This window comes from Pelophylax lessonae, assembly GCF_965119305.1.
Source record: "Pelophylax lessonae genome assembly, chromosome: 4".
In the NCBI taxonomy this organism is placed as follows: domain Eukaryota; kingdom Metazoa; phylum Chordata; class Amphibia; order Anura; family Ranidae; genus Pelophylax; species Pelophylax lessonae.
In genome coordinates, this window is record NC_138771.1 from 491,291,609 (window position 1) to 491,309,324 (window position 17,716).

At 42.7% G+C, this 17,716-nt stretch overlaps 1 protein-coding gene across 3 annotated transcripts in view; it reads right to left on the minus strand.

Moving 5' to 3' along the window:
- HIPK2 (homeodomain interacting protein kinase 2) overlaps positions 1-17,716 on the minus strand; it is a 106,780-nt gene that overhangs the window by 25,125 nt on the left and 63,939 nt on the right. For all 3 annotated transcript variants that reach the window (XM_082255253.1, XM_082255254.1, XM_082255252.1), the window contains exons 3-9: positions 13,003-13,126; positions 8,181-8,300; positions 6,917-7,003; positions 5,453-5,637; positions 2,185-2,347; positions 1,973-2,099; positions 1,458-1,579 (exon numbers count right to left, since the gene is read on the minus strand). In XM_082255253.1, the coding sequence (XP_082111379.1) occupies positions 1,458-1,579; positions 1,973-2,099; positions 2,185-2,347; positions 5,453-5,637; positions 6,917-7,003; positions 8,181-8,300; positions 13,003-13,126 (928 nt within the window). The remainder of the gene's footprint in view (positions 1-1,457; positions 1,580-1,972; positions 2,100-2,184; positions 2,348-5,452; positions 5,638-6,916; positions 7,004-8,180; positions 8,301-13,002; positions 13,127-17,716) is intronic.

A 17,716-nucleotide genomic window follows, 5' to 3' on the forward strand; every position in this document is an offset into this window, starting at 1 on the left:
ATTGAATCAGCTGAATCAGGTGTATAACAGCTAAATGTAACAGTCAGGGCTAATTCACACCAGTGTACAACTGTTCAGTGTTTTTCTTTTTTAATGAACTTTATTGAAATGTCACAAAGTTCAACTGCCAAGCCACCTGGTCCGAAGTGGTGGATTGCCTCACACTGCATTGTGCTGAAAAAATATATTGCACGCAGTATTTTTTTCAGTGCATGCCACCTGCACACAACCACAATACAGTGGTGTGAACTGGGCATACAGGAGACATGGCATTTTGCCTTGTCTTGCAGTGGAGCTGCTCTGAAATAGCCACCAAATGCAGTCCCACCGCATCTGGTGTATATATACCCTTAAGCCCCTCCTTCACACCGGTGCGATTTGTCAAGCAATTTGACCGTTCCAAATCACATGACAACTCGCTCCCCTTTGTTGGCAATGTAACCGTTCAAATTTGCCGTGGCTCATGTTGCAGCAATTATGAAAAAGGTTCCTGCACTACTTTTTGCCAATTTCATTGCGACCTGCATAGGCTTCTGTTAAATGAAGTTGCAAGCTGAAATAAAATCAGGAGGTGCAAATCGCACTGATCTGCTGCTTTGAAATTGCGCTGAAGTAGCACAATTTCAAAGCAGCACCAGGGCTAAATTGTATTTTTATCACAAATGCACAATTATTCTTTAATTTGGGATTATTTAATAATCGCACTAACCCATATCAACCAATGATAATCATCCTGCATGACAGGATGTAAAATACTAGCTGGATTACTGTCTTTTGCCCCTCATGCCTAATTATTCTTTAATTTTAGATTATTTAATATTTGCAGTAGCCCATATCAGTCAATGATAATCATCCTATAGGACAGGATGTAAAATACTATTAGTTGGATTACTGTCCTTTGCCCCTCATGCACAATTATTCTTTAATTTGGGATTATTTAATATTTGCATTAACCTATATCAACCAATAATAATCACCCTGCATGACAGAATGTAAAATGCTATTCGTTGGATTACTGTCTTTTGCCCCTCATGCACAATTATTCTTTAATTTTGGATTATTTAATAATTGCAGTAACACATATCAACCAATAATAATCACCTAGCATGACAGAATGTGAAATCTTATTGGTTGGATTACAGACCTTTGCCCCTCATGCACAATTATTCTGTATTTTGGGATTATTTAATAATTGCACTAACCCATATCAACCAATAATAATCATCTTGCATGACAGAATGTGAAATCCTATTGGTTGGATTACTGTCCTTTGCCCCTCATGCACAATTTTTCTGTACTTTGGGATTATTTAATAATTGCACTAACCCATATCAACCAATAATAATCATCTTGCATGACAGAATGTGAAATCTTATTGGTTGGATTACTGTCCTTTGGCCCCCCATAAAGTCTCTATGTAATGACTTACTAAATGTTGGTAAACCGACAGCCCATACCTGTGTCAGGAGACCTGACTGGATCTGCAGGGCTTGGGCCCCAGCGGTCTGGGTCACGAGGGGCACAGTGTTATCCATACGCACAGAGTAGCCACCATGTTTGGAAGGAGAGGTCTGCAGTCCTGGTCAAACAGAAGAAAAGGATTAGTGCATCCCACAGAGAAATGTATCCCTTAATAGGTTTATGTGTGCAGTCAAAGACCTTGCCATTAATCTATTTATATCGTTTATTTAATTTCCAAAGCATCAACCTAATTTATCATGCCTAATAAAAGAACACAGAACTGGTTATATCTGATCCACACCAACAAAGGGAGCATATAAAAACTTCATACAGATATTCCTGGCAGGAACTGCACCCAGAACCCCAGTACTGCCAGCCACCGCACTAACCACCAAGCCATCATACTGCCCTAGGAGGATAAGAGACCTCTTGAAAACTTGGTGGCATACAGGGCCCTTAGGCCCTCTCATCCCCTCTAAGCCTCCACTAGTGGCACTAATTAAGTCCTCACCTTGGAAGGCCGGTGGGCAGACAATCAGAGCCTGCTGAAAGGGATCAGGACGGGCACAGATCTGTGTAGTTCCAGTTTGCAGGGGCATGCTCCTCTGGGCAACAGCTGCCATGGATGCAGCAGAGGGCTGATGGAAGACAACAGCTGGTTAGAGGCTCAATAAATTATACCAAGGGTGAGAGTAGTCACAAGTCTCAGAAGGCAGGGCTCACCTGGCTGTGCACAGTGTTCAGCTGGTTGTTGAAGGTCATAGTGAGGTTAGTGGAAGTGCTGGGTGCCACATGCGTGATGAAGGGCGTTTTGCTGTGGTTCACAGTGTCATACATGTTCACTCGCCTCTTACAGATCTCCATGTTCTGGAAACAAGACTTTACACTGCGGAGACAGAAGGGAAGGGCAAGACAGAGAAGACAGCGGGGAAGATGGGAGGGGATGAGCAGGAGACCCACAGTCACAGGTTGGAGAATGGGTGGTGGAGTGGAAAAAGAAGAAAATAGAGAAAGATGCAAAATTAATGAATGTACACATAGCTACATGAGGAAGAAGAAAGCTGCAGAAAGCACTCTGCCCAAGAACACAACTAAAATACTGTACATCTGATTCTAGAGCCTATCTAGTAAAGCTGTGTGTAATATAGAATATGCCCTTAGAATATAAAATAGCTCAAGCATTATAGTATATTCAATATATATCATTACAATCTGAGCTTATCTATTAAAGCTTATGTAATAATATAGAATATAATTTTACAACATAAAATGCTCTAGCATAAAGCATATTCAACATGCCATTACAGTGTGAGTTCTCTATCAAGGTTTATGTGCCAATTTATAAAAATTCCCTAAGATCACAAGAGAGCTCTAACATTAAACCCTATCTACTATAACAAAACATATCATAGTCTGAGCCTATTCCCATCTATTAAAGCTGATGTGGTAAAACAGAATATCGTATAGGAACACAGTAGAGCTCTAGCATTAAAGCCTATCTACTGTTACTAAATATATCATTACAATCTGACCCTCTCTATTGTATTGCTAAGACCTGCTAACAGATAACACATAGCCCATCTATAATATTACTTAAAGGCATTCAGTCCCAGTTCACACTGGTGCGATGCAGGTAGACCTGCGATTCCGTGCCAGGCCCCGCATCGCGCCTGAATCGCACACTGGTTCACACTGACATCTGCGAACCGCCGGGGGTGTCAATGTAAAGTTAAAGAGGTTGTAAACTGGGGCAGTTCCCCAGTGTATGTGATTTTTAAAAAAAATATGCTGCCAAATACCTTATTTCAGAGCGCCGCTTGGCGCTCACGTGACTGCCCGCTGGTCTCCTCTCCAGATCTGATAGCTGCAGGGGGAGGGGCTTAGAATCCTCCGTTGATGTCAGCCGGGAGGAGGGGAGAAAAAGAGACTGGTGGGCGGTCACGTGAGCGCCAAGTGATGCTCTGAAATAAGATATTAGGCAGCATATTTTTATAAATCACATACACCGGGGAACATCATCTAACACAGGGAACTATACTAAGAAAACACAGTTATTTTTCCAGCACAAGGGGAGGATCGGGGAGCAGATCGGAGCTGACAGGCAGGGAAGGGAGGGAGAGGAGGACAGAGGTGAGAAAGCGGATGACGGAAGCACGTAAAATGACCACGGTGTCAGGGCTAAGCAGCCATGATAAACCATGGTCAGTTTACAGGGGGGAGGGCAGAACCGGGCAGGGTCAGCCAGGTATTTTAGGTGATAGAAAGGGCCAAATTACACAGCACAAGCACTGTGCTGTATAACATGCTTTAAAGTAACAGGATCCATTTTTTTTTTTAGGGTTACAAATGCTTTAATGACACCCACAGATCGGTTCGCAGATCGCAGTGTGAACTGTCAAATGGTGCAGGAATAGGATTGCATAGGTGTGAACACCCATGTGATCCGATTCCAGTGTGGACCAAAAAAAGGGTCCTGCACCATTTTGGAGCAAATGCGATGCAATTTCAGCCATACAGTTTGTATGGCTGAATTCGCATCGCACAGATACTGTGCTGTGCAAATCACATGCGATGTCTGTGATCGCACTAGTGTGAACCCAGCCTCAGGGGTTGATTTACTTAAACTAGAGAGTGCAAAATCTGGTATAGCTGTAGCTCTGCATGGTAGCCAATCAGCTTCTAACTTTAGCTTGCTCAATTAAGCTTTGACATAAATTATTTGGAATCTGATTGGTTTCTATGCAGACCTGCACCAGATTTTGCACTCTCAAGTTTTAGTAAATTTCCCCCTCAGTGTCTGCCATCTAGCTCTGTAGAACTACTAGGAAGTCTATAGGGGTCCCAACCTCACAGGCCTAACCAGTGTATCTAAGATTAAAGGATAAGTTCACATTTGGTAACATGTTACATGTTCCACCTGTAAAAACGGGTGGAACATGTAACCTGGCTCTGCTCCTGCAGCCGCTCCCTGAATCCCCCCCCCCCCCATGTGTGACAGTGGGCCGGGGATCTTTTCCCCGCTGTCACTATTTGAAAATAGCGTAGCCATGTGGGGCTCTGCCCAGAGTTCTGTGAATGAAGGAACTACAACTACCGGCAGCCTTTGCGGCTGTTGGATTGTAGCTCTCAATGAACTACCAGGGTGCTGGAGAGCGCTTTAGGCAGTTCATTGATTCTTCCTGTCTTTGTGTAGCTGTCTGCCCATACGATGTAAGAGCAGACAGCTTACACTGACAGTCTGCAGGAGTCCTGCATTGCACCCCGATCTGTTAAATGTGAGTGCAATGCTTTCGCAGCTCCTAAAAAAAAAAAAAAAAAAAAGGTGAACTTATCCTTTAAAAGTCTTTCCCTCCCTCAAGGTAAGGCAGTGTCACTAGGAACAGGAAGATGTGTCTTTGAAAGACAGATTGTGCATAGTTTATCTGTTTAGCAGGATTATTTAAATACTGTGGGGTTGATTTACAAAAGGCAAATAGACTGTGCACTTTTCAGTGCAGTTGCACCAGAGCTTAATAAATGAGGTAGCTTCACTTTGCAAATAATACCCAACCACGTGCAAGTAAAATAAAAACAAAATGCATTTTTGTTTGCACATGATTGGATGATGGAAGTCAGCAGAGCTTCTGCTCATTTACTAAGCTCTGGAGCCACTGCACTTGCATATGCACTTTGTAAACTGCACAGTCTATTTGCCTTTAGTAAATCAACCCCTGTGTGTCACACAGCCTTTACACGAATAAAGCTTAGCTGTACAGTAGAGTCTAAGCACTTAAAATTATAATTTTGTAGTAACTTTCTTTACTTTTTCAGTGAATACGCCAGAATTTTCCCAACTGAAACTAATGCACAAGTTTAGATCCTTCTGTTCTAGGTGACAGGCAAGCCAAACCAGATGATTCCTAGTAAACTAAAATTTATCACCCGCCTCCACCCCCAGCCCGTTCCCACTTATGCCTATGCCCCTAAAGCAGACACCAGTAAGAGGCCGTACTGAGAGCTGTGCGGAAAGTCCAGGAGATGGGTCATGGTGACAAAGGGATGGTTGAGGGTCTCGATAGGAGTTATTCTCTTATCCGCATCAATGGTCAACATCTTCTTCAGCAGGTCAATAAACTCTCGTCTGTCAGCCTTCTCTACGAGCATGTCACTGCCTTCGAGATCCGAGGTCATGTTCACCTGCACAAATGTAAAGATGATGGTTTGTTATAACACATCTCAAGACGTCTTTGAATAAAAGTGAGGAATATTCAAGCTTTTTAAGGTTCTTATTGGTAAAGAGTGTAGAAAAGGTGAACACACTTTAGATACATAGATCTAATGTGAGACCAATGAGTTTCAGGACCTAAAAGTTCTCTTATTTTTATGGCTTAGATCAGCCTTTCTCAACCTTTTCAACACAGAGGAACCCTTGAAATAAATTTCTGCTCTCGGAGAAAATTAAAAATCTACAACTCATGACACATTAGTGTGACAGTCAGTGGGAAGAATGCTCCTTACTCTTGTCATCATTGGAAATAAATATCCCCTTATAGATATCTAAAAGGAACAATGGTGTCATTGGGAACATATCTGAGAGGCAGAAATTGCCCATTGCTCAAGGAACCCCCAGCACCCTCAGGAGGAAACCTAGGGTTCCACGGAACCCTGGTCGAGAAACCCTGGCTTAGATGCTGGAAGCAAATGAAGATAATATAGGACAACAAATCGCAAAATAAAAGGAAATGGGTAGTGCTAATTGGCTGCGTGACTAGTGACCCAAATTAGCACTAGTTGTATCCTTTTTTTTTTGCAATTTGTTATGCAATATTTTGGTAAAGGAGAAGTTTTAAGCCCCCAGAACATGCTGACCTTCTCTTCTGACCTCTTGTCATGTGCAACAAATACTGGACTCACATTAGATCTTTGGCTTTCCCATCCTTTCTACAAGCTTTAGACCTTCTCTGAGGACCTCAAAGCTAACCATGGTTTTAGAGCTTTCTCTAAAAGTTGTATTTTCAAGCCCTATCTTACATACCTTCTACCAACATGTATATCTTGGAAGGTCCTTATAGCAGGCTTTGCCCCACTTTGGGGAGATTTCCCCCATTCTTTTCCTAATGACCACACAGTAAGCAACACAGGCAGCAATAAAAAGCTGACAGCAGTCCTAACCGTTCCTGACACTGTGCAAAACTAAAGATAAAACCCCTTAGTGGTTAGGCTGTAACTGCGAAAGAAAAAATGGTAACCTAAAAACCATAACTACAAGGATACGAGCCAGAGGTGGCAATATGATGGTGTCATCCTTTAGGGACAATGCAGCAGTGACTTTGAGTGGGATGATATTGTGTGATCATACAAAGGAAACAGAGTGACACTGAAAGCTATCAGTGTAAAGAGTTTGCATACATTAATAGGTCACATTATGACTTATGCATAAACCTACACAGCCCGACCACCCTGTGCTTGTCCTTACCTGCGCCATGTCATCCAAGCAATTAAAGATGTACTTTCTGGCTTCTTTGGATTTAATGCCGGTCTCTGATTCATGATCCTCAGGGGTCTAACACAAAGGAAAAAGCAAAACAATAAAACATGGGCTGTGCCAAGCATTTTGTATTAAATATTTTAATTATTGGCTTATTGGCCAGGTTGGGGTACCATAAGGATCTAGATTATCCAGTGCGAAGCCCAGCCCGGCTGTCGCTTGTAGTTCACCAGGAGGATCTAGACTAGCTAGCGATAGTGATTGAAGAAAATAAAATAAACATTTCTCAAAGAAAAAGAATAAACTGAGACCGGGGTCCCAGCAGGGTAACCTAGGTCCTACTCCTGAGCTAGGCAGCAAGAAACTGATTAGTAAGCTCTATGTGTCTGGGTAATGTCTGGAGGGACAGCTTTTAAGGGTGTGTCTAGTCTAAGCTTTTTTAAATTAAGTTTTCACTACCTAGCCTGCTCCTGCAGAGGGCGCCATTACCCAATAGTGATGAAAATTGGAAGGGCTGCGTCTGTCAGAGGACATAAGAGAAATTACATTTATTTTATTTTTTTGCCTGACTATGACTATTTATGTTATTTTTTGTTCTTACTAGTTACACTAAAGTAGATCATAACATATATCAACCTTACTTTTGTTCTGCTCTAAATTTTGAAACTGAAACCCAAAGCGGATTGATTGCCATGTAAAACTGTTCCAGTTTCTGTGAACTCCAGTTTTAGTAAATTCCCCTAAATTGGGATAATTAAAAAAGGGGGCGCATGCTTAATGAATGTAACACTCTTCTAAGCTGAGAAAAAAGGAGCAGATGCTGCTGCTAATTAACAAAAGGGGTGCAAGCTTTGCTCCCTGTTCTATGCTGCAAGCTCCAGGTCCCTCTGCCCACTCTCCTGCTCAATTGAATGCACGTCGGAAGAGGAGGATTGTTAACCCTAGGGGCTCTGCTCAATATAATCACGGCAGCCAGTTCACATCACTTATGCCAGGTCCAATCTGGTGGGGATCTGCTCAGCCACAGAAGAGCACAACTTGTGCCAGTTTCTGTTTTTGGCATGGGTGGCGAAGAGAGACTTCAAATAGGTCTATTTGCTAGTCAATGTGGTGCAGGAATCTTTATTAAATCCATGCAATGTATTTAATTCCTAGAAGTACATGCAAAATTACTGTCTGCTGAAAAAGGTCCTCTTTAAAGGTGAGATTAAATCAATTGCCATCAAGAATCGCCATGTCATCGTGTTCTCACCTTCAATCTCCACAGAGGATAAGGCGAGTCACCATCACGATTGAAGAACCTTGTGGTTTTGGTTCCAGAACTAAGGAGGTATTCAGCGGGAAGTCCTTGGGTTTGTGAGATGTACCGGATCTGTGAGGGGGACACACAATTTCACAATGGCAGAAAAACAATATAATACAAGTTCACTGATTGCCAATGGTGGCCAGGCCAATCTATACGGCCTACAGCTACTATAAGAGTTGAATCATACCTCTGAACCTTCTAAAATGGGAAAGAGAGATACTTTTTAGCACGGATATGGAAAAATGTATTTAACAAATGGTAATTAAAAAAAAAAAAAAAAACATGGCAATTGGTAATGATACACAATTCACAGAACAAACTGTTTGTCATTGGGTAAAGCCGCTATCTATTTGAAAAGTATAATAAATCTAAATATCTTTATATGGAGCAAAAAAATTAATCCTATGTAAGGTAGCGGTGCGTCTAGGGTGGTCTTTGTTGGATTCCACCATCTTTGTCACTTTGCAGGCCATAGAGAACAGCAGGCCATCCTTCTGCTCAGCTCTGGACTAAAACTCTGACCATGTTGTATCCAGGATATCTCAGAGATAGATCCCTGCAGTACCCTCAGGAAGCTGCCACTGTACATACCATACCACATAGCTACCAACTGGCGTGCCAGGGGTCAGTCCGTTGGGAGGTATGTAAAGTCACCTGTTGCCTTTGACTATATATGTTAAATATTGATTGAAAAAAAAAGAGAAGACAACAAGTGATGTCAATGACGTTGGCGCTTGGTTGCGAATCACTTTGCGGTCCGGCCCTCATTCTCGTCCTCGCTCCCGGAAGCCGGCTGGCACACACACGGAGGAAGGAAGAGGATAACAGATTACCGGATCCGCTGCAGGCACCAGAACCAATCTGCCCAGGACGCCATAGAGGGACTGATTGCTCCCCAATCTTCAGGCTCATGTACTTTTTGGAACATGTGAGTGCATCTATATGTGTTATGCTTAATAAATTGTCTACAGACTGCATTTAGAGGTGCCTTGTGGTCTTCTCTTTTTTTACATATCTGGAAGAATCGCTTCAGTCTTTTTCCCCCCACCTACCAATGGCTGCCTAGAGACTTGTGGACTCATCCCCTTGGGCCCCTTTCACACACGCCGTCCGTTGGAGGGAGTCCGTTTTTCTCAGCGGGGGGATCGATCCGCCAATCCCCCCGCTGAGCAGGAGGATGACAGCTGTGTGTCCGCGATGTGTGCGGAGACACAGCAGTCAGTTCCCATGCATCCCTATGGGGGAAATCGGATGGGAACGGACCGATGGTCCATCCTCATCCGATCCCATCAGATCCGCTGGACGGATGGAAAATAGGGTTTCCATCCGTCCAAATTTGACGGATCGGATGTCAGCGGACATGTCTCCGCTGACATCCGATGCCCCGTAGAGATGCATGGGGGGACCGTTCAGATCCGCAAAAAAAACGAACAGGTGGATCTGAACGGGCCGCCTGTGTGAAAGAGCCCTAATGGTGCCTTTCAAATTCCACAGGACACTGTAAGTTCCATCAAGGACGTCATAACAATCAGAACTAGCGCCAATCCATTCTGTATTGTGTCTAAATATCGATTGAGCCTGCTAGAGGGGCAGCAAGTATTGCAAGTTCTGACATGTACACTTAAAAACCTTGCCTCCAGGCATAATCAGTCCTACACAAGGATACTGCCTAATGCCATACTCTGAATACAGGTTAATGGCATGTAAAATATGATAATGGGAGCTCCCATTATCCCAAAATATATAGAGTCTGGTACAATAAACTTTAGGCTGCTTTTGCACTGATGCGTTCTTGCGGCGTTTTTACCATGCTAAATACGCAACAAAAACTCAAACCCTTTAAATCCTAGGAGACTCTTTACACCACTGGACTGTGGGTGTGGTGCATTTTAAAAGTCCTGTATGTGCCATGTTTGGTACAGTTTGTTGCAAGTCCCCAATGAAATGAATAGAACATGCATCAAAAACATGGCAACAATGCAAAAAAACGCACCTGAATTGCATTTTTGGTGTGTTTGTTTTTTTAGGAACAAGTCCAAGATTCACAGGTGCATGCTGGGTAATATGCAACCAGAAAATGCACCAGAAACTCATTAAAAATGCACATGCATTTTTGATGCATTTTTTACAACAGAGCAGTGTGAAAGCAGCCTTTGTGCAATAATTAAATGGTCAATAAAGTGGAAATATGCACTGCCTTATGGAATTATCAGTGAGTAACATTTCCGTATGAATACATAGACGTTTTTGAGAGCTAAATGAGATGAGTAATTTCCCACTAATGTCTGGTGACATTCAGGGACACTGCAGGAAGCCCCTGGTAAAGCCTCCTTTAGTCTAAGATGACTGATAACTTCACTGCAAATACAATGTAGCTCTGATTCTGCACAGATACAGGAAGTATTGCATTAACGTGGATTATTGCATTTCATAAAGATATGTATCACACATTTATTGGACTCGAGCCAAATCTTTTTTGTTGTTTACAGACAGTATGGGAAGGGTTAGAAGGCCCCTTTCACACTTGTGCGACTGCAAAGTCGCACGATTTTACCGCAATTTTGTTGCCGCAATTTTGACTGGGCTTGAAGCAATGTCGATGTCTTTGGACCTCAAAACGCATTAAAAATGGGCCAAAGTAGTGCAGTGGCTACTTTGAAGTGGGTGCAACTTCAAGTCGCACAGATATGAACGGTACTCATTGGAAATAATGGAGAACGACTTGTCCTGCGATTTTGCAGTCCCAAATCGCATGACAAGTCACACAAGTGTGAAAGGGGCCTAATGCCCATCAGGTTTTTGCTGCTGTCTATGTCCCTATCTGACAGGTTTTCATACAGCAAATTAGTTCAAATCTCTCCCAAATAAGTGGCAATCCCACCTCTGACAAATGTCACTTGAAATAGTGTTCCCATTGGAAGATTCCCCTTCCACCGCTATTGCAGTACCATGACAAATTTTGGATTCTCCCTCACTTGTAGTGAGACTGAAGTGTTGGCCGAGTGCTGGACACTATTTTAGGTATGTGGTGGGGGCAGCTCTCTGAAAATAGGTGAACCCAACATCGGTTGCTGTACAGGTGATGGAAAAAAGATGGCAAGGGTAAGAGTGTGCCAACTAGAATTAACAGATCTCATTGTTTCTATTTGCCAAAATGAAAGTCACTGGAGTAGCCAATGCGTTTTGGGGGGTCACCAATCCCCAGTCTGGCTATCTGGGTGCTGGTCTGCCTGTGTGACCAGTACCCTGAATGAGCCTTCCTACACGTTATTAGATTTTTTAAACCATGTTCTTTCTCCGGGTACTCCGGTTTCCTGCCACACTCCAAAGACATGCTAGTAGGTTAATTGGACCCTGTCTAAATTGGCCCTAGTAGGTGTATGTATGAATGTGAGTTAGGGACCTTAGATTGTAAGCTCCTTATAGCAGAAGTAAACCAATCCATTTACCAGTATCAAAAAAAAAAACAGTTACATCTCCGGCACATGCTAGAAATGTAACACTCCCATTGCTTGTGCTTTCAACCAAACTGTCAAACCATCCAATGGCTGGTGTCATAACTGATCACAAGTGCAGCATCATGGCAGTTGCAGATTAAACCGAGGGCAAGAAGGCGGCTTCACTATACCACACCGGGTGCCAAGAACAGGAAACTGAGGCTACAGTTCGCACAGGCTCACCAAAATTGGACAACAGAAGGTTAGAAAAACGTTGCCTGATCTGAGGAGTCTCGATTTCAGCTGCGACATTCAGATGGTAGGGTCAGAATTTGGCACATGGATCCATCCTGCCTTATATCAACGGTTCAGGCTGGAGGTGGTGATGTAGAGGATATTTTCCTGGCACACTTTGGGCCCCCTAGTACCAATTGAGCATTGTTTAAACACCACCGCCTACCTGAGTATTGTTGATGACCATGTCCATCCCTTTATGACTACAGTGTACCCATCTTCTGATGGCTCCTTCCAGCAGGATAATGCACCATGTCACAAATCTCAAATCACCTCAAACTGGTTTCTTCACCATGACAATGAGGTCACTGTACTCCAATGGCCTCCACAGTCACCAGATCTCAGTCCAATAGAGCACCTTTGGGATGTGGTGGAATGAGAGATTCGCATCATGGATGTGCAGCCAACAAATCTGCAGCAACTGCGTGATGCTATCATGTCAGTATGGACCATAATCTCTGAGGAATGTTTCCAACACCTTGATGAATCTATGCCATGAAGAATTAAGACAATTCCGAAGGCAAAAGAGGGTCCAACCTGGTACTAGCACTATGTACCTAATAAAGTGGCCAGTGCGTGTATATATATATATATATATATATATATATATATATATATATATATATATATGTAAAGCACTGCGTAAAATGAAGGTGCTATATAAGAACCTGTAATAACTAAATAAATAAAATAAACAATTTAATTGCAGTCTGGTGTGCTACACCGGACTGAAAATAAAGCCCTGATGAAGGAGGACTGGTGAGCTTCAGAAATGTGTTGGATACTCCGGTGACTCTCACTTTGGCAAATAAACTTCAACTGGACCTATTAAAATGAGTTGACACTCTCACTTCTTTACTGTCTTTTTGCAGGAATAATAGTGAGAATAGATCCCTCCAATGGAGACACAGGCAGCAATAAAAACCTGACAGAGGTTTTAACCTCTCCACGCTCTAAAAAAAGAATGAAAATAAATTTGGCTTTACTTTAATCATGTTAATGCATCATTCTGGACATTCCCTGAGCCCTGAACTCACCTGGTCATACTCAGAGGCTCCGGGATACAGAGGCCACCCCAAGAACAGCTCCGCGATGACACAGCCCAGAGACCACATGTCGATGGCTTCGCAAAACGGCAACCCCAGTATGATCTCCGGAGCCCTGCAGAACAAAGCGATAACGGAGTTAAAGAATGATGAAGGGAAGAGGGAGAGAGGAACGGAGTAAGAACATTTTGGTCTGCATACGGCACATGAAAAAAATCACATTATCCTGGACCTACACTTTGTTCCTCATTCTGGATTTGTTGGCTTGCTACAGCCCAGTGATGGCGAACTTTGGCACCCCAGATGTTTTGGAACTACATTTACCATGATGCTAATGCACTCTGCAGTGTAGTTGAGCATCATGGAAAATATAGTTCCAAAACATCTGGGGTGCCATGGTTCACCATCACTGCTATAGCCCCTGCATGGGCATTTCTGATGTCACAGTTTTTTTTTTTTTTTTAAACAATAAAAAGTTTGGTTTACATAAAAAAAGTAGTGATTTTTTTTTTTTTTATTTCGATCCATCTAAACAGGAAGATAAGCAACTGGGCCACTCTGGGATTTGCTGCTTAATAAATCCTCTCTTGTCATGACAGGGGTAGTGGTGAGCTGCCATTATGCCCTTATAGATTTAACCACTTAAGCCCCGGAGGATTTGGCTGCTCAATGACCAGGCCCTATTTTGCAATTCGGCACTGCGTGAATTTAACTGACAATTGCGCGGTCGTGCGACGCTGTACCCAAATGAAATTGACGTCCTTTTTTTCCCCACAAACAGAGCTTTCTTTTGGTGGTATTTAATCACCTGTGCAATTTTGAAAAAATAACAATATTTTTCACAATTTTTTATATGAAATTCTCAAAAAAAATGTAAAAATCTAATTTTAACATTTTAGGCCAATTTGTTTTCTGCTACAGAAAAAAAAATCGCAATAAGCGTATTTTGATTGGTTTACGCAAAAGTTACTGCGTTTACTAACAAAGGGAAAGATTTCTGTCATTTTTATTGTTTTTTTTTTTTTTAAACTAGTAATGGCGGCGATCTGCGATTTTTTTTTGCGTGACTGCAACATTGTGGCGGACAGATCAGACCCCTGACTGACATTTTTGACACTTTTGGGGGTACCAGCGACATTACTACAGTAATCAGTGCTATAAATATGCACTGTTACTGTAAAAATGACACTGGCAGGGAAGGGGTTAACTTTATTGGTGATCAAGGGGTTAAGTGTGTCCCTAGGGGCGTGATTCTAACTGTTAGGGGGCGTGGCTTGTGATGTAATCACAGAGATATATGATCCTACATAGCAGGATCGTATAGCCTCTGTCATTACTTCAGGGAGAATGACAGACGGCTGTGTTTACATCAGCCGTCTGTCTTTCTCCCACTCCTGAGGGAGATTGTGAGTGGCCGGCGGACATCGGAGCCGCTGGTCACACGCGCCGGCTAGGCAGGGAACGAGTGCTCGCCCCCTACAGGCTCGTGGGTGAGCGAAGTACCCCTACGTCATTTTGCCTGTAGGTGGCTGACTGCCGCAGTAAATAGTCGTGCGGCGGTTGGCAAGTGGTAAAAATGTGTCACTAAACCCAGGAACCTGCATTCACTATATCTGGTCTCCCACAGTACACAGAACATGGAAATGCAATTATTTTAGTAAATATAAACTGCTAAATACCTTTCCTCATCAGCAGTATATAGCAGTCTTGTGACTTCTGTCAGTGCCTGGTTAAAGCTTGTAGGAGGAATTTTCACTCTCCTCTGACTGTCCTATCAGGATGTAGGACCCCTGACCCTCTGGACAGTGCTGATTGGCCCTGTGCTGATCACATGCACTCTACCAAGAACAAAAAAAAAACCTCACTAGCAATACACACCAAACTGAGCATGTGCAGTCCGTCCCCTGGCTCTGTATTATCAGTAAATATATTGGGGACAGTGGAAGGAGCAGAGGATCAGAGAAGACAGGATCAAACGGCTCTTTTAATCAATGCAGATGATTAGGTTTCACAGTGAGTATAACAAGCATGCTTTACTGCATATACAGACTGATTTTACTGTTTGTGGGTTTAGTAACACTTTATGTAAAAGATGGGCAACAATTGCAGCAGATTTATTTTACAAGAATTCAAAATTAGCTGCTCTAGAGCTGCAAGTGGCGCCATTACCTGAATTGTTCCTGACTGATGCAACAACAAAGCAGAATGTGTGGCTTGTCAGCCTAGAGCGTGTTCAGAGGGGTATGTACAGTATTGTCCCTGGAGGTCCTCATTTATCGAGATCATTGAATATCATTACAGTTATTCGCATTCAACTTGACTTGTTCTGTCATTTTGTCAGCACAGACATGAAATGTAAATACTGTAATAATGTAAGTAACTGCCACGTAAGTGGAACTGCTGTAAACCTGTTCTCCATAAAAGTCGAAATTAAACCGAAAGATTGATTGGTTTCCTAAAATAGTTACATGCCATAAATGATAACTGTCACAGTCACTTATTTTCCCAATCAAACTGTCAAACCATCAAATGGTTGGTGTCATAACTGATAACATATGCAGCACCATGACAACCGCAGATCACACTGAGGCTAAGATGGCAGCTTCCTAGGCTGTAAAGGATAAGGACGGTATAGTTCTACTTTGAGAGAACCAGGACTTGTGCTCAAAAGGGGAAAGTAACTAATTTGCTTTACAACAGATACTCCACCAACCCACTGAAGCCCCATCCATGCGACAGCGACTCACCCCTAACACGCTGAACTTTTTATTGCGAAGATGTGGAAAAGTCACCAGCATTGGTGGCCAAACAGGACACTGGGCAGGCAGTGGGTGGAAGGTGAGTATTTGCCCTAAATTGGTAAGGTATGGGTTAGTGACACAGCAAAATGCAGCTGCCAAAAAATTATCAGCCGAAAATAGGGTTTTTAGCGTTGTGCCAAAAGAAAAAAAAAGTGGCTGCCAAAAACGACCGAAATTTTGCCGCAATTTTACCTTGCTTATGGTGTGTTTGACCTCATGCACACTGGACATTATAAAAACGCAAGTAGCGTTAGCTGTAGAATGAGTTTTGCAGCATTTTTGAAGTAGCGTTTTCCAGCATTTTTCAGCGTTTTTATAGCTTGTGTGTACTCTCCCAAAATTTATGTCTCAAAAACACTGATAAACGACGAATAGCGGTGTTTTTCGGCGTTTTTCAGCTTTTATCAGTGTTAGAGCGTTTTTACAGCTGAAAAACTCCTCCTAAAGCCTCAAGCACACAGAACGTTATAAAACCGCCAGTAGCGTTAGCTGTAAAAAGCTGTAGCTGTAGAATTCGTTTTTCAGTGTTATTGTAGTGGCATTTTTCATCTTTTTATAGCTGAAGCGTTTTTTAGTAATGCTATTCTCTCACAAAATCTTAGGGCTCAAGAAAGCCGATAAACGCTGAATAGCTGCGTTTTTCAACTTTTATTAGCGTTGGAGGGTTTTTACAGCTGAAAAACTCCTCTTAAGGCCTCATGCACACTGGACGTTATCAAAACGGCAGTAGAAAGCTGAAGCTGTAGAGGGAGTTTTTCAGCTTTTTTGCAGTAGTGTTTTTTAGGAATGCTATACTCCCATAAAAGCTTAGGGCTCAAGAAAGCCGACAAATGCTGAAAAGTCACGTTTCTTTTAGCTTTTATAAGCATTGGAGCATTTTTACAGCTGAAAAATTCCTCTTAAGGTCTCATGCAGGCTAGATATTATCAAAACGGCAGTAGAAAGCTGTAGCTGTAGAAGGAGTTTTTCAGCTTTTTTACAGTAGCGTTTTTCAGCGGTTTTTAGAATTTTTTTTAGCCGTAGCGTTTTTAGCTTTTTTTTCTTTAACCACTCTGCAACCGCTCACAGTAATACTACTGCGGCAGAGTGGTTCGTTATCGTCCAGCCACGTAGTATTAACGTGACTGGACACTCCCCCTTCTGGGCGGCGCTTGCGCGCCGCCGGAGGCTCGCTCCCGCTGTTTTCATTCACAGCGGGAGTCAGGCCAGGGGAGGAGCAGCGGCGATCGCCGCTGCTCTTACCCGATCGTCGGGGATCGAGTCTGGAGATCCGCCCGCTGTGTGTAAACACAGCGGGCGGATCTCCATAGTGACAGGGAGTGACAGATCGGACTGTTCAGCATAGCTGGACATCCGATCTGTCCATGAATCACATAGTCACCTCCCCCCCCACACGTCAGTAAGCACCAGGCATACATTAACCCCTCCCTCTCCAATAAAATTAACCCCTTCCCTGCCAGTGTCATTTTTACAGTAACAGTGCATATATATAGCACTGATTACTGCAGTAATGTCACTGGTACCCCCAAAAGTGTCAAAAATGTCAGTCAGGGGTCCGGTCTGTCCGCCGCAATGTCGCAGTCCCGCAAAAAAAATCGCAGATCGCCGCCATTACGCGTTAAAAAAAACCCACCAAAAATTACAGAAATCTTTCCCTTTGTTAGTAAACGCAATAACTTTTGCGCAAACCAATCAAAATACGCTTATTGCGATTTTTTTTACCAAACATATGTAGCATAAAACAAATTGGCCAAAAATTTTTAAAAAAATTGGTTTTTACATCTTTTTTGGGGGGAATTTCATATAAAAAAATGTTAAAAATATTGTTATTTTTTCAAAATAAACGCTCTTTTTTTGTTTATAGCGCAAAAAGTAAAAATCGCACAGGTGATCAAATACCACCA